Source organism: Vespa mandarinia, chromosome 10, assembly GCF_050613455.1.
Source record: "Vespa mandarinia isolate Hongniang chromosome 10, ASM5061345v1, whole genome shotgun sequence".
NCBI classification, from domain to species: Eukaryota; Metazoa; Arthropoda; class Insecta; order Hymenoptera; family Vespidae; genus Vespa; species Vespa mandarinia.
Genome location: NC_140819.1, coordinates 5,069,156 through 5,082,325, shown reverse-complemented (window position 1 = coordinate 5,082,325; position 13,170 = coordinate 5,069,156). Strand labels below are relative to the sequence as shown.

General features: G+C 25.2%; 2 protein-coding genes across 4 annotated transcripts; one reads left to right on the top strand and one right to left on the bottom strand.

The window, feature by feature from the left end:
• Nucleotides 1–1,787: 1,787 nt before the first annotated feature.
• On the top strand, nt 1,788–5,832 carry LOC118446212 (ionotropic receptor 75a-like). 3 transcript variants are annotated; one of them, XM_035876608.2, is made up of 11 exons: nt 1,788–2,013; nt 2,131–2,367; nt 2,538–2,701; nt 2,816–3,127; nt 3,236–3,360; nt 3,559–3,726; nt 3,873–4,108; nt 4,309–4,520; nt 4,656–4,820; nt 4,910–5,025; nt 5,367–5,831. In XM_035876608.2, the coding sequence occupies exons 2-11, from the start codon at nt 2,223–2,225 to the stop codon at nt 5,674–5,676; spliced, it is 1,953 nt and encodes a 650-aa protein (XP_035732501.1). In that variant the 5' UTR covers nt 1,788–2,013; nt 2,131–2,222; the 3' UTR covers nt 5,677–5,831. The 3 variants fall into 3 exon arrangements, with proteins under 3 accessions (XP_035732501.1, XP_085515901.1, XP_085515902.1); XM_085659775.1 differs by lacking the exon at nt 2,131–2,367 and having other exon boundaries at nt 5,367–5,832; XM_085659776.1 differs by lacking the exon at nt 1,788–2,013 and having other exon boundaries at nt 2,235–2,367; nt 2,519–2,701; nt 5,367–5,832.
• Nucleotides 5,833–8,787: 2,955 nt separating this feature from the next.
• LOC118446228 (cytochrome P450 6B1-like) lies at nt 8,788–10,100 on the bottom strand. The gene is made up of 4 exons (XM_085659820.1): nt 9,834–10,100; nt 9,592–9,695; nt 9,030–9,253; nt 8,788–8,942 (listed from the first exon to the last, which is right to left on the bottom strand). The coding sequence occupies exons 1-4, from the start codon at nt 10,098–10,100 to the stop codon at nt 8,788–8,790; spliced, it is 750 nt and encodes a 249-aa protein (XP_085515946.1).
• Between the last annotated feature and the right edge of the window lie 3,070 nt (nt 10,101–13,170).

Genomic DNA, 13,170 nt, shown 5'->3' with positions numbered 1-13,170 from the left:
TTATGGCACACATTTGTAAGCTTCATTTTTATCTTTTGTAAAAAAAAAAAAAAAGGAGAAAAGAAAAAAGAAATTTTAATAAAATATTTTTGTCGACTCCTTCAATACGATTAAAATAATTAATGAATTATTCATATTATTGAATTTTTATATGCAGTTGTAGTATTACATAATAAAAATGATAGTATTTTGCAGGTTGTAGAAATTTGCGATGAAATGAATAATATTTGTTTATAAGACATTTTTCCTGCTTTTATAAAATAAATAACAAATCCGATTATTTCAATGTTGATTTTATTATTAGAGTGTTCGTTTCATAGTATAAAAAAATTTTTTTCATAAAATGCGTCACGCTTTAAATATACAATTCAAAATTTGTACAATTAATGAGCATGTTTTAAAAACTTTCTCCCCTTTTAGTATATTCAAATTCAAATAACAATGATTAAAGGAATAAAATCGATATGAAATAATTTATAAACGATAATTAACACGTTTCATGCAAGATTTACATATTAATATATTATCCATTCTATTCTATAAAGAAAAAAAAAAAAAAGAAAATTGCATTTGCATATATAATTCATGTTTATAAAATCATAATTAATTTGGACGTCATTTTTTTTTACAAATATTATTCTGTTATTTCTATAAAGTCACAAATTTAAATCTGCAATAAGATATTCATTATTCATGTATTATTTATAGAATTGTTTTTGACCTATCTAGTTTTGCTTTTCGTCGTTTAAAACCGCTAGTATATTTCGATATGGAAATTTTTTTGAATCATCAATTATATCTTTAAAACGAGTTTGATGTTATACATTTTTCTCTTATCAATTTTATATCTCAACAATCAATGAGCTTAAAGTCATAAATTATTTTAATCCTTGTAATTTGTATCAGTGAATTAAATAAAATTCGAGATCGGAGTAAGTATTACAATTGTTTAAATAAATTGTTTTTTCTTTTTCTTTTTTCTTTTTTTTTTTTTTTAAAGAGGTTCACTAATAACTTCTCTCATCTTTATTTTTATCTCTTTTCGTTTTTTTTCTCACTTTTTTTTTCTTTTTTTTTTTTTTTTTTGCTAGAATCTCTTTTTCCAATATTTGAGGAAAAAGAGATACAAAGAGACATTGTACTTTTAAAATAAAATTATATGTTTGCATATCAGATGGAAATCTCATTTCATGTTTCTTATTTACTAGTAATTTGACTGATTATATCTCGTTGTTACATATTACATGTGTAATCAAAAATAATTGCATAATGATTTTCTGTAAACCAATATTTATATCCAGTTAGATTAGTTAAATATCTACAAGATGGTCGATCAAATGTCAAACTTATATTTTTGTAACTTAAAGATAAATTATCAGTAAATAGCAATTTTCTTTTCTTTTTACGATCAAATAAAAATAATTCTTTTTTAACTTTTTTATACCAAGAGAGAGAGAGAGAGAGAGAGAACATGCAGTAAATACATAGAGATATTATTAGTGAGTGTTTTCCTCGATGTAATGATAGTGCATTTTACGTATAAGTTACAATCGATAACCTTTGCACTATTAATTATTTATGTGAAATTCTTGGAAATGATGTATCAGGAATTATCGTATGGAACGCAACGGAATATATAACTTAATTTCATATTATAACTTCAACGTAACATCGACCTCGATAATTTTCTCTATAGGAAAATTATTAGCTATGCATTTTTTTACGAAAATCGTTTGTCAATCAATAGATACTCTTGCAATATTACATATATCTAACAATAAGATAATGTCAACTTCCGTCGAATGCGGAATAGAAGGATTTCATAGTCGTACTGACAGACAGTGAGATAATCAAAAACCGATGAAGTACTTTTTCATTTTTATTCGTTTCGTTAGCTATATTACATATTAATGTGAGAAGTGTGAACGATTTCGATAAATTATTGAAAAGTTTTGTGCCGTTAATTGTTTCGTCTCGTGCGATCAATTCTAAAAATTGATTTTTCTCATAGCAGTTAAGTGAACGACGAAATTTTATACGAAATTAAAAAAAAAAAAACATTTTATGACAATTTAATGATAAAAATCATTCGTGGTTTTTATTTTTTTTTTTTTTTTTTTTTTGCGACAGGTGTACAGATAAATCGTGAGATTAAAGATCTACGAAACTTGTAATAACTTTGATGATTAAGAAAAAAAAAAAAGACGAAAAAACACGGAAATATGATCTTTGGAGTTATCACAATTAGCATAATTGCATTCACATGGACGACGAAGGCTAATAATATTGCGGTTTCCTTTACGAAAGAATATTTTTCTGGGAAATATATACAGTACTTGGTCGTATTTGGATGTTGGAACTCTTTCGGTTAATTTCCACTTCTTTTTATTTCTCTTCTTTTTCTTGTCTCTTATTTTTTTGTTCCTTCCTCTTTTTTCTTCTTCTTCTTTTTTTTTTTTCATTCATAATATATTTCGCAATTATAGATACTGTTAATTCAAAAATGTCTGTCTTATAGATATTGTTTCTTTATTTAGAAAAAATGGATTTCTTTCGTAGAGATCTATTGAACAATTTAACAATTTCCTACGTGCCTATTAAGGAAAACATAGAAATGAATACCATATTGAAAGTAAATTATTATAAACTTGGTATTATCCTTGATATCGATTGTCCGCAGAGTGAAATTATTCTCGAACAGGTCGGTAATGTCTTTTTCATATATTGCGCATAAGAAATGATTAAATTATTTTCATTTACTCATTTAATTATTTATTTATTTATTTATTTATTTATTTTTTCTTTTTTTAAACAGTTCAATGAAAATCAATTACCCTACAACGAATCTTTCTTTTGGCTTATGATCACCAAATCGAATGCCGTTCCAATTGATCTTTTGCGAGATTTACCACTTTCAATAGCGAGCGAAATTACAGTGGCATTAAGTCGAAAGGATATTTATATTCTTTACGACATCTACAATTTCAGTCATCGACATGGAGGCCGACTCAATATTACTTATATGGGTTACTGGTCTTCCGAAAATGGGATGAGAAACGAATTAACCCAATACAAATATAAGCGTCGTCAAAATTTCCATAAATTAACCTTGAATGTTTCTATTCACGTAAGTTCTCTATATAATAACATGAAAGAAATTTATTAACACATACGTATGTATTTTGTCAAACAAATTTTTTCATTAACATTAATTTTTTCGATCTTATTGCTTTAGATAGATCACGAACCTTTACCTGATTTTCGTACTTATATATTAAATCCAATTAATCGTCACGTGGACACGATGATGCGATATAATTACGGCTTGATAATACAATTGATGGATTATTATAATATTACGTAAGGAGGAAAAAGAAAAGAAAAGAAAAGAAAAGAAAAGAAAAGAAAAGAAAAGAAAAGAAAAGAAAAGAAAAGAAAAGAAAAAGAATCATTTTATTAATAAAACATTTAATTTTTATCTATTTTAAATGTAATTAAGATATGTAAATTTATTCGATTGCATCCCATTCGATCATATCTTTTTATTCCTTGAAATAGGATGAATTTAATGAGAGGAACAACCTGGGGTTATCTTGTTAATGGCACTTGGAATGGTATCCTATCAGACATGCTTCGTGGAGTAGTAGACATAAGTGCAACACCATTTTTATTTAAACCCGAAAGATTTGATGTATGCGATTACACGGTGCAAACTTACGTAGCAAAGTAATTATTATTTGACATATGTGTGATTGTTTTAAACGAGTCTTTTCCTTTCTCTCTCTCTCTCTCTCTCTCTCTCTCTCTCTCTCTCTCTTTCTTTCTTTCTTTTTTCTTTTCTTTTTATTACATTTTAATATAATTACACATAGGACGACCATCATTTTTCGTCATCCAAAGACCAGCGATGTACGTAATGTTTTTCTCATGCCGTTCACGGAAGACGTTTGGTATATGATCTTAATCGTGGCAATCATTTATTGGCTAATATTATTGCTTACGGTTAAGATCGAATTGTATTTCGATAATTATCCAAAGCTTTGCACATTGGATACTAATCCAGCCTCGGAGACGGCTTTGATAACGACGGCTGCTATTTGTCAACAAGGTTTTGTAAATGGACACATTAAATTTGTCTTTTCTTTACTTTTTTTTCTTTTAATTTTATTTCTAAATAATTTTACAACTGTCAATACGATTTTTAAGATCGTCGAGATCGTAAGATTATTATTGAAAGGGGGAGAAAAAAAAAAGAAAAAAAGAAAAAAGAAGAAAAAAAATTCCATTCATTTTATCTACGTTACATAGGTTTAAGCGACGGTCCACGTATTTATTCCGGACGCATAGTATTTCTTTCTTTATTTCTTTGGGGATTGTTACTTATTCAATTTTATTCTGCCAGTGTGGTTGGTTCTTTATTGTCAGAACCACCAAGATTCATAAATACTTTAAAAAATTTATCGGACAGTAGCCTTGAAGTTGGAATCGAGGATATGGCTTACAATTATGATTATTTGGCCGTAAGTATTCTATTTTTCGTTTTAACTTTTTTTCTTTTTTTTTTTTTCACCCCACGACTTTATCTTTAACTTAATATCATCATTAACGATTTATCTTATTAAATTTTTCTTCCTTTTTATAATTCGTACTATTAGAGATCGACGAATCCTGTTGTGCATGAGCTCAATCGAAAAAAAATACAATCTAGTATAAAACGAAAGATCAAGCCGTTCCTGACCGCAGAGGAAGGTCTTAAAAAAGTGAGAAAAGGTGGTTATGCCTTTCAGGTTGATGCCGCGACCGCATACAAAATAATTGAGGTAATTAATGTAAACGCGAGATCCACGATTGTAAAAGAAATCGATGATATATTTATTAGATACGTTTTTATATTTTATTTCGTTAATAGGATACATTTTTGCAAGACGAGATATGCGATCTAACAGAGATACCATTAATTCCGCTCGAACGGATAGCGACTGCTGTTAAGAAACATTCGCCCTTTAAGAAAATGGTAACATATGGGTCAGTATTATATATTATTTATTTATTTATATAACATTAATATATAATGTTAACTCCTCTTGATCATGATAATGTTATTTTGAATTTTTTAAAAGATCATAAGAAAGTCAATATGATATTTATTCTTTTTAATTGTTGCTCCTTTTTTTTTTTTTTAATAATAAGAAAAGAAGAAAAAAAGATGTATCGACTCGTTGAATTTGTAGAAAAAAAAAAAAAAAAAAAAAAAAAAGAAAAATAACCAGAAAAAAGAGAAAGGAAGAAATACAAAACGTGAAAGAGAAAAAGGAAAAGATTTCGTTGAAACATTGCATTTGGTAAAGATATTTGATACATTGCAGATTGAGAAAAATGATGGAACATGGTATGGCGGGACATTTGAAATATATCTGGCAACCTGCACGACCACAATGTCCAGAAAGTCACAGTGCAATACCCGCTCCTGTTGCATTAAAGGAATTTAGTCCAGCTTTATTTTCACTTTTGATGGGCGTTGCCTTTGCTTTATTCGTTATGTTAATCGAGATTTATGTGGAACATCGCAAACGTCGAGATCAGAAGGTGTTATCGGAATCATTGGAAATATCTTCAAATTGTTGGCTATCAAATCTCGAGCAATTTAATTCTCATAAGATCGAGCCAAGCGACTAGTTTACCGAAACAATTACTGATTCACTTTATTGCAATAGTAACATGTATGTGTAATAGTGACATTGTACCGTAGAATATATATATATATATATATGTAAGTATAATAATATACGTGATCGAAGCTAATTTAAGAGAAAATATTTATTTATGAATTTAAGAAAATATTTATTATGAATTATTATATTATGAAATTTATTAATGAAGAAAGAAAAAAAAACTTAAGTCCGTCTAAAAATCTCGGCTTAGCTTTTTTATTTTTTTTCGAGATTGATATTATCATATCATACACCTACATTATCTATATATATCATATTTAAAATTATTTCATCATTAATATATTAATACTAAAATAAATGTAGGTTTGAAAATAATTGATCAATTTAATTTTGCTTGAAATTTAATGCAAAATATTTTTATATTTCAAAAAAGCTGAGTATAAAGTTTCGATGGAATGAATTCGTTAATTTTGATTTATTTTAATCTATTAATTAATAATTAATGATTAATCAATTGGACGACATTTTGAATAATTTTACATGATTAATCTGATATTTGAAGACAGCCATTTCCTATAATAAATAAAAATAATATATATATAAAAATTGTGTGTAAAATTTTTTTCTATTCTATCTGACTAATTTGTTTAGTTATAATTAATATAAAAATAAATACATAAATTTAGAAAATATCATAATGTTCAAAATGTTCTGCAGAACTTCAGACAGATATAAATAATTTTATTTTTATCAAAATTTATGATGAGATGTTCTTCTATGAACGAAAGGATGAAGATATACGAATCGATGGATTTTAATAAAACTTTTTGAGAAGGCGTTGAAAAAAATTAATTTGAATTATAAAGGTAAAAAATATTTGTTAGCTCATATGGCTATTTCGGATTAACATCTAAATTTAATATTTGCAAATAAGAAGAAGTAAAGAAGGACATAGGTAAGAATATTTGCAATAATATATACTGACATACTTGTCGAGTCGATTTTGATGAAGTTTGCATTACCAAACTGTGCAAATAATTTTGATAAGATGGAGATAGATTTCAAAACATTGAACATAATAGATTTGCTAAATTTCGTCGAAAGATTTCTTTCTTAAATGGTTTGTTATTTCCATTTACGATCATTATAACTTTCATTTCTTATCGTTGCATTATGTATTCAATATTAACATTTAATTTATTTGCTGATAAAAAATAAAAAAAGAAGAAAAACTTCTACTTGTCGTCTATCAATCCTTCCTTTATGAATTAATTCAAATAATTTATATCCATGTTCAAGCGAGAAAGATCTTCATAATATCCATTTAAATTAATGAAGCCTTATATATTCTGTTTTTTGCATTAAACTTTAGAAATAAAGAACATACGATTTTTTTTTTCTTTTTAAATGAGTTTCGTAAAACGATTAGATAATTCTACGATAAATGCAAAGTATGGTTATTTTTTATGACATTGACAAATTTAATGGCCAACGTAAGATATCTCGAATGTTATTATAAAAAACAAAACGGTATATTTTTATTTTTATATTTAAAATGAATCTATTTATAAAATTGTGAATATAGAAATATGTTCTTATAGTACAAATACTTAAGTTCCCTCTCATAAGTGTATCTCATTAAGATCATCGTAGTCGTATTATATATTTAGTTTTTAGTTTTTTCAAATTATATTATCTCGCATACGATATAAGATATATTTATAATTCACGATAACGTTAAAAGAATGTTTATTTATAATGGAAATAAAAGAACTAATTATAAAAGCAATTATAAAAGCAATTCTAAAGAAAAAAAATATATAACATGTCGTCGAAGATTTTTTGTTATTTTTTTTCTCTTTCTTTTTCTTTTTTTTTTTTTTCATCCTTTTCCTTTTTTTTTTTTCTTCTTTTCAATCCGCTGAAATATTTGTATCCTAATGTTTTGCAACTAGCGGATAATAGAAAAGAAAAAAAAGAATATTTTTATTACTTGTAATTATAGGTGAAAAGTTTTTATATGATTAACATAACATATTTTATTATGTCGAATTCATCATCTTTTGCGTTGTAGTTATACATCATGTTTTTTTTGTTTTCGTATCGATCCATTCAAATCTTATTTCCATACGATCTCGAACTTTTTGTCTAGTGAAAAAACAAATCGTTTAGATCCGCTTAAGCAGGTTCTATGAGCAATTATTGAATAAGTTTTACATAATGGAGCTATTGAATGTTAATTAATTCCATTATATTTCGTTTTTATACATTCATAGCAAATGGTACGCCTATTATTATTATTTTTCTTTTTCAATGACATTTGACAAGGTTACTCGTAATATTATTTCTGATTATGGTACGTTAATGACTAATTATTGTTAGAAAATAAATAGAAAAATTGATATTTATTAAGACATATTTCCTTAATCCATTTATCGGGAATAATGAATTGTCAGTGGAATGATTTGTCAGTGGAAAATTTTTTCCAGAAACGTAGACGAGTTGTCATGGAATCATGGAGATTAATTAATCATGGAATTAAGAGGTGATTTTTCTTTTTCTTTTTATTATACCCAAAGTATTATAAATAATTTAAATTTTATATGAAAATTAATTTGCAATCATTGTGTTTGAAATTTCAAAACGAATGTACAGGAATAAATTAAAAATTTTTGTGCACATTTTTGGCTGATATTTTATAGGTAAAAAAGTTCAATTTCAGAAGACAATTTATAAAAATAATTGTTAGATCAATGTAATATCGATAAATTCAATCGAAACGACGATAACAAAATCTTCGTAATTGCAAAAAAATTGTTTCATTTAAATCGACCTAATAAATTATTATAATCAATATCGTACATAGAAATCTTTTATCCTATAGCGTGTAGAATAATTTACATTACATAAATATATATATATATATATTTATTATATTATATATATATTTATTATATTATATATATATTTATTATATTATATTTTTTTTATATTTATTTTATTTAGTTTATAATTGATAAAAATATACGGCCAATAATGGGATTAATTTTTGAATATATTTTATAACGAGTTAATTACATTATTTTTCAATAACTTTACTGATTTTTAAATATATTTATTCCTTTGGTTGTAACAAGAAATCCGATCTACCGATCATATATGGAATTTTTCTTTTCTCACAAATGTCGACTTTATGATTCCGTAAAAATGTTACTAATCCAATTATTAGTAACATTTTTGTAGTAACTTGATACTCTGCAAATTTTTCTCCTACGCAATAACAAAAATTATATTATTCGTTTAATATGAATGTTTTTATTTTTACGATAATTTTAATATTCTTATCAATACAATTACGAGGTCCTCTATCAAAAGATAGATACGTTCCATCATTAATTAAATTATTTTCAGTAATAAATCGTGTAGGATCAAAAACATTTGGATTCGGATAAATGTTTGGATCCTTATGTAAAATTAATTTATAAATCTTACCGATATTCTCACCAAGCTTTTCCAGATTTTTTTTTTTCAATTCCATCAGTGCATTTATGAAATCATTCCTAACGATGTTATTTTCTATTCTGTATTTCATTGTTTTATTAACGATATTTAAAAAAAAAAAGAAATTTGACGAGAATTTCGGAATAGAAAGTCGAGTTCGTTGTACAATTTCGGAAAATTCAATTGCAGACGATATTTCATCAGTGTCATTAAATTATCCTTGAATATTTCTTTAATAATTTTACTAAAATCATTTTCTTCATTTTTAATCACGTCTATTTCAATTCCAAATACACAATTACCAATTATATTTATAGTGAATTTATTGAATAATTTATAAATATCAATGATATTGTTGTCAGGTATCTTATTAATATATCCCTCAAAATGAAGTGAGGAGGTCATTATCAATGGAAACATTTCCTTCATTTTATTGATAGAAAACGCAGGTGTCAATTTATTCCTTAATGGTCTCCATCTATGTGCTTCGAGATATATGAGATTTTGCGTCAATGGCTCTACCTGTAATAATAAAATAAAATGTATATTACAAAATAATGAATATTACGTTATTAAATCAATTGTTTTTTTTTCTTTTTTTAATTTTTTCACTTAATCTACAATTATTAGATTAATTATAAAATAAGGAAATTATTTTACTTTATCAGTAACGTCTATGACTCGTTTAGGGAAACTGGAAAAGTTCCTAATTAAGATGTCCTTTATCAATTGTGGATCTCTTAGGATGAGTATCGGTCTACTTCTAAAGAAGATACCGATGTATCGTTCGTCCTTGTAGGAATTATAAATATTCATGAGATATTCTGTCATATTTATTTTTTGAAATATTACATCCTTCATATTGCCGAATAAAGGAATCGGTTGAGGGCCTTTTACGTCGCAAACCTTCCAGTAATCGAACGTCATGGTCAGATAATAATACAGAAGAATAATAATTACAGTGAGACCGCAGAGTATTTCAAATATTCCTTCCATGTTGCTGTCGTCAATGCGTGACGATCACTTCGACGTTATTGCTCAATATCTTTATATATGACAAATTATATTAAGAGGATTTATTTCGTTTAAGATATAAAACTGAATATTAATGGAGTATAATATTTCTATCCGAATGTATTATAAATAACAAGAGATAAAAATATGTCGCGATAATCATGTAAATATCAATCTCAATTTTTCTTATTCTATACACATTTATTATAACCCTGATATTCGCGTTATTAAATTATCTATATAAAAATTATATAAATAATGTATTATAACTCTGTATATAATTATCTTTAACATTTCATTTATTTAATATACAACTTGAAACTCAATCAGTATATTTCATTATTTAATTTCATTAGTTAATATTTCATAATTTTTTTATGAAATAATTTACAATATTATTTTCATAATTCACAATTAATATCATAACTAATATCAAATATATTGCGATCGATTTGTAATATTAAATAATTTCAAATACGAATCGTTTTTAATGTTACGTTAGTCCAATAAATGTTTAAAATTATCCATATAAAATAAGAAAAGAGCAAACTGATTGTTAATAGTAAATATTGAATCACGAAAAGGTGATGAAAGGTGAATGAAACTGGATTATTTTATTATTTGAAATATTATTTACCACAGATTACAATGTTACTTGCTATATACAGGAGGAATTTAATCACATAAATTTCCTTCTCTATTTGAAAACCGTTGGATCACTGATTACCGAATGATTTTACATTCGTTTGTGTTCTATTGTTAAATAGATCGAGAGGGAGGGAGAGAGAAAGAGAGAGAGAGAGAGAGAGAGAGAGAGAAAGAAAAAATAAGAAATAAATTGTTTTAATTTTTTTTTTTCTTTAAATGTTAAAATACAAACCATATTAAATATGCAAAAATATATATCAACTTTAGCATATATGCTTATTTATTATTTATGCTCAAAGGTATTTTTTCTGGTTGAACGGTGAAAAATATAAAAAAAAAAGAAAAAACATAACTAAAAAATATTAGACAGTTTTTTCAAAGTTCTTCAGGCGTAACTAAAATCTTTCAAGCATAATTATCGATGAATATATTCTAGAATGCAAAAAAATGTATCTACACAAATAAATTTTAAATAAAATGTCATAATTGTGTGACAAATACAGAGAATAAGTATAAGATAACAATTAAATCCCTAAAAAATAATTCATGGCGTTTATCGAAAAAAGTAATTCGTATTGCTTTAGATATTATCGTAAGAAATTGTTGAGGAATTTTGAAGCATACAACATAAAAAATATTCAAAGTATGAAAAAGCGTTGTAAAAGTATATTATTTTGTTGTTTATTTGTTCTTTCTTTTATACGTACATAAAGAAAAAAAAAAAGAAAAAAAAAGAATAAAAGAAAAAGTTATATCAAAATGCATCAAATTTCAATTTTACTATTACTTCAATTTTACTATTATTATATATATATATATATATATACATATATGTGAATTAAAATTATCGTATAATTTGAAACGATAATTGCTTGCAATAAAAGTATAAACGGACTATTATTAAAAATAGAACTTAAAAAATAATTTATGGTCTTTCATATTTGTTTATTTTACTAATTAAATCATTATCGAAAGTCATAGATAATGGACTAAACAGAATTGATTAAAAAATAATTTAAAATATCAATTTCATTAACGTATAGAGAAAAATATGGAAAAATATCATATAAACATAACTAATAATATCAATAATTATTATTAGATCTATATTAGATTCTAATGACGCAGCGACGATTTATCGTAAATCATAAATTATATAAGGAATAATAATAGTACGTTTTTTTTTCTTACGATAACTCACTGATATGTAAGCAAAATTTTCTCAGCCCGTAAATAAAATAGTGATATTTATCATGAAAACTAATCAGTGACATTTGAACGTTACAAATAAAAACCGAAACATAAATGTTTCAACGAATTCATAAATATTTATAATAAAATTAATTATTATACGATCGACGAATCTTCAGATTTGATAATATTTATAATCCATTCGAAATATTATTAATAAGAATATATCTACAAATTATGTATCTAGTATTCATACATCTGTATATCTAGTATCGCTTATCATTGTACATTCGATAATGTAGATTAAAAAAAAAAATTACATTATGACGTTAAAAGATGCAAGGTCATTGTAATTGAACAATTTCAAGAGAAGAACGAATTGATTTATTCAAACGTAACAATAGAAACATTTTAATAATCACCGGAATCATACTTTCTCAATAATGATTATTTCTTAAATTTTATCTTTTCTCTTTATTCTTTTAATACTTATCGCTTTAGTCTCTCTCATTCTTTCTTACGTTTATTATTGTCGATTTATTCGGATTCTTACGAGAATCTTAATGATCATAAGTGATTTGTATATTTGAATCATTGAGAATGTTTAAATCGTTTATATTAAATTAATACTTGTCTGTGAAAATAGGAATACATACGAAAGTACTTTTCAAAAATCATATATTCTACTCTAGGATGTAATGACCAAGCGTATCTACATATGTATAAATCGATCGATAATCATTATATTATCTAATATTCGTAGGAAATAACCTGGAAATGTGAAATACCATATGGGTTACTATAAAAGACAATGAACTCCATACTTAACTTTAGTAATATCCTCTGTAGCAAAATTATTACTTATCCTTGGCTATCAAATAGCATCGAGACTCGAATATATCGAATATAACGATAAGATAATATTTCCTTTTGTCGAAAGCAAGAAACATATTTACAAGTAACGAAGTGAATTTAAAGAAATAATCAAGAGTTGGTGCTTATGTCATGTTGTTTTTTTTTTTTTTTTTTTTTTTTTAATAATATATTTTCGAAAAAAAAAGAAGAAAACAAAATAGAAAAACAACATTCGTAATACTCATGAGCATCATGTTAACATAATTATATTCTTATAAATTAATATGCA